Source organism: Pezoporus flaviventris, unplaced genomic scaffold, assembly GCF_033815535.1.
Source record: "Pezoporus flaviventris isolate CSIRO_AGI_PZ_B2104156 unplaced genomic scaffold, CSIRO_AGI_Pfla_v1 ptg000037l, whole genome shotgun sequence".
NCBI classification, from domain to species: domain Eukaryota; kingdom Metazoa; phylum Chordata; class Aves; order Psittaciformes; family Psittacidae; genus Pezoporus; species Pezoporus flaviventris.
The window spans coordinates 12761502-12774924 of record NW_026892585.1 but is presented as its reverse complement, the minus strand read 5'-3'; the positions used below and the strand labels follow the sequence as shown (position 1 = coordinate 12774924).

General features: G+C 40.4%; 2 protein-coding genes across 2 annotated transcripts; one reads left to right on the top strand and one right to left on the bottom strand.

The window, feature by feature from the left end:
* Positions 1 to 6187: 6187 nt before the first annotated feature.
* On the bottom strand, positions 6188 to 12053 carry LOC133275224 (heat shock factor protein 5-like). Its single transcript, XM_061465070.1, has 7 exons — positions 11552 to 12053; positions 10137 to 10516; positions 8771 to 8773; positions 8316 to 8399; positions 7118 to 7465; positions 6890 to 7031; positions 6188 to 6252 (listed from the first exon to the last, which is right to left on the bottom strand). The coding sequence occupies exons 1-7, from the start codon at positions 12051 to 12053 to the stop codon at positions 6188 to 6190; spliced, it is 1524 nt and encodes a 507-aa protein (XP_061321054.1).
* On the top strand, positions 12052 to 12573 carry LOC133275251 (uncharacterized). The gene has a single exon (XM_061465096.1). The coding sequence runs from the start codon at positions 12052 to 12054 to the stop codon at positions 12571 to 12573; it is 522 nt and encodes a 173-aa protein (XP_061321080.1).
* The last annotated feature ends 850 nt before the right edge of the window (positions 12574 to 13423 follow it).

Sequence of the window (13423 nt, the reverse complement as noted above, 5' to 3'; positions counted from 1 at the left end):
CCCGCCCCAGCCCCAAACAAGACACCCCTGCAGAACAGCAACCCTCACCTGCAGGCTGAGAACCTGCTCGTGCCAGGGAAACGGCAGCCACCACAACTACGGCCCCAGGGAGCTGGAGCCGCTCCGCACCGCGGCCAGCCTGCTGGCGGAGACCCGAGGGCGGGCACGGGACACGCACGGAGGGAAGGACCCGCACGGAAAACCTGGGGAGCACGGCTCACAGACTGCAAACGCCCGGCACCTGCTCTGACACCCGATGTGCCGGGACAGAAAGCTCGTGCTGCCCATCACCTACACAGGGAGACCTCGGGACGACACAGTGCCACCAACATGGCAATCCACCCTTGCTTAGCCGCATACATACTTCTGCGTCCTGCCTAAATAGAGTGCACTCTCAGGCACCACAGAACCAAGCTCCCGAAGGGTGAATGTCCAGATCCTGATCCGAAATCTAATGCGTTAGTTCAAAACCAAACAGCTGGGCATGTCCTACACACAGTGCTCTCCAAAACACTGCCACCAACTTGAATATTCCCACTTACTTACACAACTACAAGTCCATCCCTGTAAAGCCACATAGGGCACCACTCTCCAGCAATCGAGACCCCGGCTCCCTAAGTGTGAATGTCCAGATCCTGCTCCTTAGCCTCATGTGTCAGAACAGTAACAAATACCCGGACATGTTCTAAACAGTGTGTCCTGCAGAACAGCGCCAACAACATGGATATCCTCACTTCCTTCCACACCTAAAATCCTGTAAAGCCTCACTGGACACCACACTCCAGTAATCAAGACTCCAGCTCCCTAAGTGCCAGTGTCCAGAACCTGCTCCTAAGCCTAATGTCTTAGGACAGAAACAGGAGCTGGACACGTGCTGCCCAGCTATAAAGCTATAAATGAGATACACATTTAGGAAGAAAGCTATAAATAACATAAATTTATTAATAAAGATATAAGTAACATACAAATTTACGCAGACAGCAATAATAACATATAAATATAGAAATAAAGCTATAAGTAACATACAAATATATGAAGAAAGGTAGAAACAGATAAATTTATTAACAAAGCTATAAATAAATTAATAAAGCTATACATAACAAAGTTATGAATACAGCTATAACAAATTTATACATAAAGCAATAAAGTTATGAATAAAGCTATAAATAAAATAAATTAATAAAGCTACACATAACAAAGTTATGAATAATGCTATAACACAAATTTATACATAAAGCTATAAATAACATACAAAGTTATGAAAAAAGTTAAAATAACATATTTATGAATAAAGCTAAAAATAAGATACAAACTTATGAATAAAGCTATAAATAAGAGAGAAATTTATGAAGCTAAAAATAGCATAAATTTATTAATAAAGCTATAAACAGCATACAAATTTAGAATAAAGCTCTAAATAACAAATTTAGAAAGCTATAACAGGCAAATTTACGAGTAAAGTTATAAATAACAAATTTATTAGTAAAGCTATAAATTACACACAAACTTATGAATAAAGCTATAAATAACAGAAATTTATTAATAAAGCTATACATTACACACAAACTTATGAATGAAGCTATAAAAGAAATTTATTAATAAAGCTATGAATAAAATAAAAATCTATGAATAAAGCTAAAAATAACACACAAATTTATGAATAAAGCTATAATTAACATACAAATTTAAGAATAAAGCTATAAATGAAAAATGAATAAAGCTATAAATAACATATAATGCTAGGAGTAAAGTTAAAAATAACATTTACATTTATTAATAAAGCTATGAACAACAAATTTATGAAAAAAGCTATACATAACAAATCTATGAATAACGCCATAAAAAAGACACAAATTTATGAATAAAGATAAAAATAAGAAAAAAATGTATATATAAAGCTATAAATAAATAAAAATTATGAATAAAGCTATAAATAACAAAAAATATTAATAAATCTATAAATAACATAAAAATTATGACTAAAGCTCGAAATAAGATACAAATTTATTATTAAAGCTATAAATACCGTATAAATTAAAGAGTAAAGTTATAAATAAAATAGAAATTTACGAATAAAGCTATAAATAAGAAACAAATTAAAGAATGAAGCTATAAATAAAAAAAAAATTTGTACATAAAGCTATAAATAACATAAAAAATAAGAATAAAGCTATAAATAAAATACAAACTTATGAAGAAAGCTATCAGTAAGATATAAATTTATGAATAAAGCTATAAATAAGATAAAAATCTATGAATAAAGCTATAAATAAGATACAGATTTATTACTAAAGCTATAAATACCATATAAACTAAAGAGTAAAGTTATAAATAACATAGAAATTTATGAATAAAGCTATACATAAGATACACATTTACGAATAAAGCTATAAATAAAAAATAAATTTATACATAAAGCTATAAATAACATAAAAATTTATGAAGGCTATAAATAACAAATTCATTAATAAAGCTACAAATATCATAAAATTATGAAGAAAGCTGTAAATAAAATACAAATTTATGAATAAAGCTATAAATACCATTTAAATTTATGAATAAAGCTATAAATAACAAACATTTATGAAGGCTATAAATAACATAGAAATTTATGAATAAAGCTCTCAAGAACATATAAATTCATTAATAGAGCTATAAATACCATTAAATTATGAATAAAGCTATAAATAAGATGTAAATTCCTGAAAAAAGCTAAAAATAAAGATATAAATTTCTGAAGAAAGCCATAAATAAGATCCAAATTATTTCTAAAGCTATAAATACCATATAAATTTATGAATAAAGCTATAAATAACATAAAAATTTATGAAGGATATAAATAAAAGACAAATTTATGAATAAAGCTATAAAGTCAATACTAAAGCTATAAACATCATTTAAATTTATGAATAAAGCTATAAATAAGATATAAATTTATGAAAACAGCTATAAATAAGAAATAAATTTATATATAAAGCTCTAAATAACAGAAAAAAAGAATAAAGCAATAAATAACATAAAAATTTATGAAGTCTATAAATAACATAAAATCATTAATAAAGCTATAAATATCATAAAACTGTGAATAAAGCTATAAATAAGATATACATTTCTGAAGAAAGCTAAAAATAAAATACAAATTTATTACTAATGCTATAAATAAGATATAAATTTCTGAAGAAAGCTATAAATAACATAAAAATTTCTGAAGAAAGCTATAAAGAACATATAAATTCATTAATAAAGCTATAAATATCATAAAATTATGAATAAAGCGACAAATAAAATATAAATTTAGAAACAAAGCTATAAATAACAAAAAAGAATAAAGCTATAAATAACATAAAAATTTATGAAGGCTATAAATAACAAATTCATTAATAAAGCTACAAATATCATAAAATTATGAAGAAAGCTATAAATAACATAAACATTTATGAAGGCTATAAATAACATACAAATTTATGAATAAATTCTCAAGAACATGTAAGTTCATTAATAGGGCTATAAATATCATTAAATTAGGAATAAAGCTATAAATAAGATGTACATTTCTGAAGAAAGCTAAAAATAAAGATATAAATTTCTGAAGAAAGCCATAAATAAGATCCAAATTATTTCTAAAGCTATAAATATCATATAAATTTATGAATAAAGCTACAAATAACATAAAAAATTATGAAGGATATAAATAAAAGACAAATTTATGAATAAAGCTATAAAGTCATTACTAAAGCTATAAATATCATTTAAATTTATGAATAAAGCTATAAATAAGATACAAATTTATGAATACAGCTATAAAGAAGAAATAAATTTATACATAAAGCTATAAATAACAGAAAAAAAGAATAAAGCAATAAAGAACATAAAAATTTATGAAGGCTATAAATAACATAAAATTATTTCTAAAGCTATAGATACCATAAAAATTTATGAAGGCTATAAATAAAATACAAATTTATGAATAAAGCTATAAAGTCATTAATGAAGCTATAAGTATCATAAAATTATTAATAAAGCTATAAATATCATAAAATTATGAATAAAGCTACAAATAAGATATAAATTTATGAATTAAGCTATAAAGAACATATAAATTCATTAATAAAGCTATAAATAGCATAAAATTATGAATAAAGCTAAAAATAAGAGAAATTTTTGAAGAAAGCTATAAATAAGACACACATTTATGAATAAAGCTATAAATAAGATATAAATTTATGACTAAAGTTATAAATAACATACAAATTTATGACTAAAGCTATAAAGAAGATATTAATGTATGACTAAAGCTATAAATAAGATTCAAAACTATGAATAAAGCTATAAATAACATATAAATTTCTGAAGAAAGCTATAAATAACATACAAATTTATGACTAAAGCTATAAATTAGATATAAATTTATGACTAAAGCTATAAATAAGATTCAAATCTATGACTAAAGCTATAAATAGGATATAAATTAATGACTAAAGCTATAAATAACATATTAATTTATATATAACTCTATAAATAACATACAAATTTAGGAATAAAGCTATAAATAAGATATAAATTTATGATTAAAGCTATAAATAACATATTAATTTATAAATAACGCTATAAATAACATACAAACTTAGGAATAAAGCTATAAATAAGATATAAATTTATGACTAAAGTTATAAATAACATACAAATTTATGACTAAAGCTATAAAGAAGATATTAATGTATGACTAAAGCTGTAAATAAGATTCAAAACTATGAATAAAACTATAAATAACATATAAATTTCTGAAGAAAGCTATAAATAACATACAAATTTATGACTAAAGCTATAAATTAGATATAAATTTATGACTAAAGCTATAAATAAGATTCAAATCTATGACTAAAGCTATAAATAGGATATAAATTTATGACTAAAGCTATAAATAAAATATTAATTTATATATAACTCTATAAATAACATACAAATTTAGGAATAAAGCTATAAATAAGATATAAATTTATGATTAAAGCTATAAATAACATTAATTTATAAATAACGCTATAAATAACATACAAATTTAGGAATAAAACTAGAAATAAGATTCAAATCTATGACTAAAGCTATAAATAAGATATAAATTTATGACTAAAGCGATAAATAAAATATAAATTTAGGAATAAAGCTAGAAATAACATATCAATTTATAAATAACGCTATAAATAACATACAAATTTAGGAATAAAGCTAGAAATAAGATTCAAATGTATGACTAAAGCTATAAATAAGATACAAATTTATGAATAAAGCTATAAATAACATATGAATTTATAAATAACGCTATAAATAACACAGGTTTAGGAATAAAGCTATAAATAAGATTCAAATCTATGACTAAAGCTATAAATGAGATATAAATTTAGAAATAAAGCTATAAATTACATATTAATTTATAAATAACGCTATAAATAACATACAAATTTAGGAATAAAGCTAGAATTAAGATTCAAATCTATGACTGAAGCTATAAATAAGATATAAATATATGACTAAAGCTACAAATAAGATTCAAAACTATGAATAAAGCTATAAATGAGATTCAAATCTATATAAATAATATACAAATTTATAACTAAAGCTATAAATTAGATATAAATTTATGACTAAAGCTATAAATAACATATTAATTTATAAATAACGCTATAAATAACATACAAATTTAGGAATAAAGCTAGAAATAAGATTCAAATCTATGACTAAAGCTATAAATAAAGATAAAAATTTAGGACTAAAGCTATAAATAAGCTACAAATCTATGACTAAAGCTATAAATAAGATATAAATTTATGACTAAAGCTATAAATAAAAGATTAATTTATAAATAACGCTATAAATAACATACAAATTTAGGAATAAAGCTCGAAATAAGATTCAAATCTATGACTAAAGCTATAAATAAGATATAAATTTATGACTAAAGCTATAAATAACTTATTAAGTTATAAATAACGCTATAAATAACATACAGATTTAGGAATAAAGCTAGAAATAACACATAAATTGAGGAATAGAGCTATCAAGGACATAAGAGTTAGGAAACAGAACAGAAGAGGTTTGACCCTGAACCCAGGCTCCAGCTCTGTGCCGAGCGCTGCTGCCGGACTCGCAGGAGGGAACCAGCCGCCAGCCGCTCCACGGGTTCACACGCTCCTCACTCCGCCGTCTTCCTCCAGAAGCAGCCCCGCTTACAGGCTCCACCTTCCGGCTCCTGGGGATCTAGGAAGCAAACACCACCGAGGAAGTGGCAGGCTTTGCCTACGGCTCAGCTGGCAGCACGCACAGCACCTCTGCTGCCATCAGGGACAGTCCAATCTGGCCAAAGGCGGCCTGCGACTTGAAAATCTGAGCGTGTTTTTCTCCTGTGTTGCAGCACACGGATCAGCAGGCTGCTGTGACATTTATTTAGTGATCTGAGCCACAAAGGTTGCGCTCGGGCACTCACTTGGGCAGCGTGGTGGGGTTTTCCCCTCTTACGTCAACAGTCACCTCATTAGTCGGAGTTCCCTTTGTGGCACTCTCACCCTCCAGCAAACATACCCACAGCCTGCATCTCACTGCTGTGTACTGTGACATGCAGGGCTCTGACACAACTCCCAAAACTTCAGCGTTTATTGACTGAGAGAATTTATTCCCTGGTCCACCTAGGAGTCCTCACCACCAGCTTACGTATAGAAGCGTGTCAGCAAGTACGCCGAGAGCTCCTACGAGTGCAAGAGTTGAACTGAAGGCCCAGTGAGGTACTTAACACTGCAGACAATAACTCAGCTCTTGTGATCTCCCCTTGCCGCAAGAGTTTCAGAGCAGCTGTCTTGGCCACCTCTAAAAAAGGCAGGCTCTCTTAGCAGGGACTTACCCTGCTGTGAGCTGTGTCTTCTCTTCCTGCACGGAGGTTTTGCAGAGGACCCTGGCTCTTCCGCAGCTTTCTTCACTGCCTCGCTTCCTGAAGTGAGCTCTCTCTCTTCCCTCGCAGATCCACATTTAACACTCTCATTCTCCTTTAAATAAACACACCAACAAATGAAATAAACCCAAAGACCACTCAATAGTTTCCTGGGGAGTTTTACCTCCATTTAGCACTTACTTGCTCTGCACTGAACAGCTCATCCACAGCAAACATTTCAGATGACTGAGCTGGGTTTTGATCCAGCTGTTCTTCAGGGGCTCCCTGTGTGCTCACAGAGTCTTGTGCTGTTTCAGCAGCAGCAGCGCTTTCTATGGCCGCATTGATGTAGCTTTCCAACAGCTCTCCATCCCAGCTTTCTGCAGGCTCCGGTGTCACTACATCAGCGCTCTGCGATGCATACATCTCCTCGAGAAACTGAAAGACATCTTCGTAGCTTAATTCCGGCAACTTCTCGTCCTCCAATGCATGATGTGCCCCATCAGAAGGCAGGCATTCAGCTGCAGAAGGTGGCTGCAATTCAGGACTCTGCGAGAAACAAAACACAGGGAATTTCCAGATCAAAAAATCACAACCGTTTTGAGTCAGGGCTGATGGCTTTACTGCTTCTGAGGACTGTGCAGGTCAACCCTTTTTCAGCACACACCAGCAGAGCTTGCTTTGCTTATTCCCTCTGAGGAAAAAAGTATCTCCAAGCTGCTGGAATGCGAAAGGAAGCCCTGGCATTTTTACTGAGGTTCTTTTACTATTTCATAAGCCAGGCCACCCAATAAGGTGCAGTTTCCACCAGAATTCTAGAAAGCATTGACAGGTAGCACTGGAGCTCTCCAGTGATAGGATAGGATAGGATAGGATAGGATAGGATAGGATAGGATAGGATAGGATAGGATAGGATAGGATAGGATAGCTCTGAGCTGGGGCCAACTCCAAAAGTCAACTTGGTTCTTCTCACGCATCCAATGAAACTCAGGACTGCCACAAGTTGTCTGGGACACAGAAGTGGAGCTGATTCCCAGTATCATAACATTAAAGAATCCCATTTTGTGCAGGCAAGGACTTTCTTCAAAGATAAACGGAGACTCGTGAACTAAAGCGAATTATGGTGAAGTCAAACATAACACTTTTCGAGGAAAAGAACACTCTGCCGATGAGGACACCCGCAATCCCGCTGCCCTGAAACCTCACCTGCATTACAGCACTGCCCCTTTCGTGTTTCAAAGCGGTGCTTTCAAATGGCCATTGGCAAACCACGTTACTTTCCCTTTCGAAAGCAGATCCAGTCTCAAACTTCTCTCCTTCCTGCTGCAAGAACCCAGAACCCTGCGGTCCATGCATGGGGTCTCCTCCCTTCCCCCTGCTCTCTGTGCGCTGCACTCACCTGCACAAAGACGAAGTCGGTGGACGCCGCAGCAGCAGCACTGGCGCTGACAGTCAGAAGACCTCCCTGGGCAGGGGGTGAACACTGCGGGGTGCCTGCAAAATTCAAACACAGGGATCAGACTGCCAGAACTGGTGCCCAGGGTGTACAGTTCTGTTGCTTACTTGCATTAAACACTGCAGTAACCGCTCTGTAAGCCAACTCCCTGAAATGGATTATGACCTCCCCGCCGATTGTAAGACTGAGTTCTCCACCTTAAAACATATTTCTTCTAAAGTATGTAGACACAGATCCAACATACGCATTGCAGAATTAACCAACACACACGGAATCTTCATATTCACTCCTCTCTATCTTAATATCACCTTTTTTTTGATTTGGCTGCTTGACTGTCTCAACACAACACGCCACAGAAAGGGGATTCAGACAGGAAGGGCATGCATGTTCACGCACACACACTGGAATGAAAATGGGATCTTATTCCAAAAAGCAGCTCTGTAGATGAAGCAGTTTCTGCGGGTCTCAGGTTTTGGTGCCACGCAGAGAGAACTTACAAGGAAAGGCACTACTGGCAGGACAGAGAATCTTTAAAATCTGCAGTCCTTCTGGGCGAGAGAGAAATCCCCCATGAAATCAAATCTAGGCCAATGTTCACAGTAATTAAATGGTACAAGTGTGACTTGAGGCGGCCACGTGATCAGAGGAACTTTTGTCCATTTTGGAGCAACAAACACAAGAGCTAAACAACAGGGAGCGAGCTCGTGGACATCCTTCCACAGCAGCACGAGACACGTGTCTGACTCCTGTTACCTCAAAAGCTCGTTCTGAGCAACCTTAGGATGAAATCTGGACATCTTTCAGAAGAACACCCTGTGACCTGCAAACATATTACAGTTCTGGATTGTGCCAAAAATCGAATGATACCTGGGCTTCACTCCCTGGGAACGCCAAAGGATGTTGACAAAGGCAAGAAAACCACCAAAGAAACCTAAAGGGCTACTGTAAAAACAGGGCGAGAGAGCAAAGGAGAGATTGGCTGTAACCTGCTGGAGTGATCCTAAGGAAACAAACATGTAGTACAAAGAGCCTAGTTTCTAAGAGAAGAAAAGGAAGAACCCAAAGGGAAAAAGCGCTTGTGAAACAGGAGGCAGGTGTAAAACGTAACGTCCTCACCATAGGCTATAAAAAGCTACGAGTAAAGTAGAAATTGCACAACTCTTGCACTTAGTAGAGCTTATAGTGAAAGCAGCTCGTGAATCAAACGCGCTGTAATGCCTGTACATCAAGGGGACGAGAACACAGGCAACCGTGTAGCAGCCCAGACTGGTGAGCGATTCTGACCGGGTCTGAAGTGCAGAAGGGTGCTCAGAAAGAACGGTTTGCACTCACACCACCTTTTCTTGGTTTTTTTTTGCCAGCTGCAGCAGTGCCTGATCTAACAGCAAGAAAAACTGCACCTGTGGAAATCCCACTGATGGGCTCGGCTGGCAAAGGGGCCAATTCTTTTGTAATACTTCAAGTGCTCCAGCTGAATCAAGATTCCACACACACCTGCTTCACCCACACGCTTTTGTCCTTCCCTGCTCATTGCAGAGAAGGCATTTCTAAGCTCTCCTGTCTCTGATACAGTTCATCTCATCAGAACCAGAAGAAATGAGCGGCTAAAGCACATTCTGTCACAGGCTGGTTGCAAGTATACGGACAGGGAACACACATCTCTTTGCGAGCACACGCGTCAGATACACACGCAGTGACAGAGCACTGGCGGAAAACATTTCATGCATCGCTTGGCAGGAACTTCTCGAGCAGCAAGCGGAGAACTTTTGCCGTACCCGTTGGATCCCGGCCTTGCAAGCACTGCCCTGGAGACGCGCAGCTGCCCCGTTCTGGAAGGGCAGCACCGGCTGGAGCCCCTCGCTGAAGCGGCAGAAGTGAGCACACGGTCTGGAGAGTGTACGTGACCTCCGTGCAACACTTGTGGAGGACGGGAAAGGGAGCCCCCTGGCCTGGGAAAGCTGGGAGAGCCCCGTGCCATGGCAGCCACGCAACAGAACCCTGCCATGGTCTGGAAGGGACCGGAGGCTGCTGGGAAGTCGCTGCCTGGAAAGCAGGGGGCTCCTGGCATGAGGCGGCTGTGCTGGAGGGCGGAAAGCAGCTGTCTGGATGACAAGGTTGAGGAGCCTCTCCTGCAGTCACCAGTCCTGCAAAACAAAGGGAAACAAGGACTAAGGGAAGGAGTTTTCACTGGCCCTGAAAGGCAGGATGAGGAGCCAAGGCTCCACAACGTTCCCTGGGAAGACCACCTTTGCTCCGATATTCTTCATCCAGAAACAGACTCTATTCTTACACCTAAACATACAGTAACTGCTGCAGCACTACCACCTGAACACACAGGAACACCAGTGCTGTGCCAACACACAGCCATCTCTGGAGCATTCAGTCTCCTGAAACCCTCAGGAGCAAGTGATCCCTACTTAGAAATGCGCTATTAGAAATCAAAATGCGCAGGAGCTGACCAAACCGGCACAAGCCGTTTAGGAAGTGCAGCGCGTTACATCAGGCAGTAAGGTAAAATAAAGGGGGAAGGGTGAAGCGGGGCTCTACCGAACTCCAGTGCGGACAGCACAGGGGCAGCCAAGGCAGGGGCAATGTCCAAATCCTAAACGTGACTCTGAGAGCACTTGATCACAAGTCCTTCAGTTTGTCAAGGAAAACAAAACCAAAGCCAGCTTTTTTCCAGGTAGCTCAACCGGTTGAGTGTAAAAAAGCTCAGACTTTGCCGTTTTGTTACTTCCAAGATATTCCCTTTCATCTTCCCTGGTTTCCTCTCTCGGTCAGTTACGGTTTCATGAAATGGTACTTGCCCTCACACGGTTACCCATCGCTTCACACAGATTTAACGACAGCTTATGGAGCAACCCTTCAAGGAGAAGGAACGTCCATCTGGTAGGGCTGTGCCAGCTCCACAGAGCCAGGGTGAGGGTGTTGTTACTGCAGCCCCCGACGGAGGCTGTCTTGCAGCCGAGGGGCAGACGGAACCACACGCGAACCTCGCTCCCCGTGCCTGCCGGCAGCCCATCTCCCTGCATGAACAACAACGGCTTTCCCGCAGCGGCGGAGCTGAGCGGCCGCCAGCAAGGTCAGGCAAGCCTGCTGCCTGCGGGGGTGCCGATCTAGAAACCCCGCAGCACCCAGTGCTTCTCGGGGCCCCGCAGCCCGGGGCCACCCCAGCTCACCGGGCCTGGCAGCCTCGCCGAGCGTCGAGGGCGGGAGCTGGGAGCGCTGTGCCGGGCGGCTGGGCAGCTCCAGGCCGGCCGCCAGCTTCGCCTTGTTGGCCCTCGTCAGGCGCTTGAGGTTTACGAGGAGCTCGGGGCGGTCGCGGCGGAAATGGGGGCTGTAGAAATGGAGCAGAGCCCCGGCGGAGCTGCCGCCATCGCCCCCCGCCGGGTCCTGCAGGGGCCCGGGCCCCGGCCCCAGCTTGCGGAACCCATAGAGGTTCAGCTGGCGGATGAAGCTGGCGAAGTTCCTGGTCTTAAAGACCTCGCCGTCCAGCGCCGCCCCGTCGCCGGCCGCCTCCGCGCCCAGCAGCTCTCGCTCGAAGAGCCGCTGGTCGATGAGCAGCCCCTCGCCGCGGGCATCCCAGCGCACGGAGCCGCAGCGCGGGCTGTTCACCAGCTCCCAGAGCTTGGCCGGGAAATGGCTGGGGTTGAGAGCAGCGGGCAGCCGCTGGCCCTCCATGGCGCTCCCCGACAACGGACGCACTGGCCACTCGCGCTCCAGCGGCCGCCGGGCAACGCCCGGCCCCGTCGGCCCGCCCTGGGGAGCGACACCGGCCCGAGCGCCGCCCGGCACGGGACCGGCTTCAGCCCGCGCTGTCCGCCGGCCCCGGCCCCGCCACCGCCTCGGCACAGCCGCACCTGCAGCATCGCCGGAGCCCGCCGGGCCCGCAGCGCCTCCCCGCTCCCCCAGCCCCGCCGCTCCCCTCGGCCGCTCCCCGGTCCCTCAGCCCCAAGAACAAAATCACGACAACAAGTTAAAAACCAAACCTGCAGCACCAAGACAAAAGCTCAAATCTCATCGCTATGAACAGCTCTCCAACAAACTTTGCTCCTCTACGTCTAGGCAGGGAAAAGAGAAACACGAACCAGCACTGATGCGCAATGCAACTGCTCGGCACGCGCTCAGCGATAACCAACCTGACCCGAGCGGCGACCTGCTCCTCCCGGCTGACTCCCCCCACTTTCTATACTGGCCATGACGTGCTCTGCTATGGAATACCCCTCTGGCTGCCTTGGGTCAGGTGTCCTGACTCTGCTTCCTCATGGCTTCCCGTGCCCCTCCTCACTGGCAGAGCAGGAGAGACTGCAAAGTCCTTTGCTCAGCCGAAGGGCTACTGAGCGACAGCTAAAACATCGGTGCGCTACCAGCGTGCTTCCCAGAACCAAGCCAGAACACAGCACTGCGCCAGCCACAGGGAAGAGAATCAATTCTAGCCCAGCCAAAACCAGGACAGTGTCCACCCCTTATTCCATACCATTCCCGTCATGCCAGGTCAAACTAATTCTTCAGAGCTTTAAGACCTTCAGAAAAGAGACAACTTGCTTTCTCCATAGCACTCTAAGGGCAGCAGGCAATCTCCTTCCGCATCTCCTTACCTCCTTTCTCTGCCGTGCTGTTGTTCTTAGACCTCAAGGAAGAAGGAACCACTAAACTCTCCCTCATAAGCACAGCGAGGGCTCAAGGCAGCAAGCGGAGGAGAAGCCAAGGAGAAGCCCATGGACATCAGTAGACCCCAGCACTCCAACAAAACCAAAACTCCTTTCTTCCCAAAGCAAAGCCAAATTCAACTCATGCTTTTCATCTCAGCAAAACACGATAAAATGAAGCCAACTCCCTGCACACCTTCCTCTCTCTCCAAGCTCAACTCTCCCAGAACAATCAGCAGCTTCAGGGAACCTTCTGGTGCCTGCTAAGGGTAACAAAGCCCACTTGTGAGCACCTTGCTCCCACTCTTCTCACTGCTCATTCTGTAGCTGAAGCCCACCAAAAATAATCCAGCGGGCTTTATGAGGACTTACGGAAATATCAACTTAATTCCTACACGTGGG

Coding starts and splice junctions, on each gene's coding strand:
- LOC133275224 (XM_061465070.1), bottom strand. CDS start 12,053: ATGGAGGGCCAGCGGCTGCCCGCTGCTCTCAACCCCAGCCATTTCCCG. Junction 7,032..7,117: donor AGCTGTTCAGTGCAGAGCAA/GTAAGTGCTAAA, acceptor GTTTATTTAAAG/GAGAATGAGAGTGTTAAATG. Junction 6,253..6,889: donor AAGACACAGCTCACAGCAGG/GTAAGTCCCTGC, acceptor TTTGCTTCCTAG/ATCCCCAGGAGCCGGAAGGT.
- LOC133275251 (XM_061465096.1), top strand. CDS start 12,052: ATGGCGCTCCCCGACAACGGACGCACTGGCCACTCGCGCTCCAGCGGC.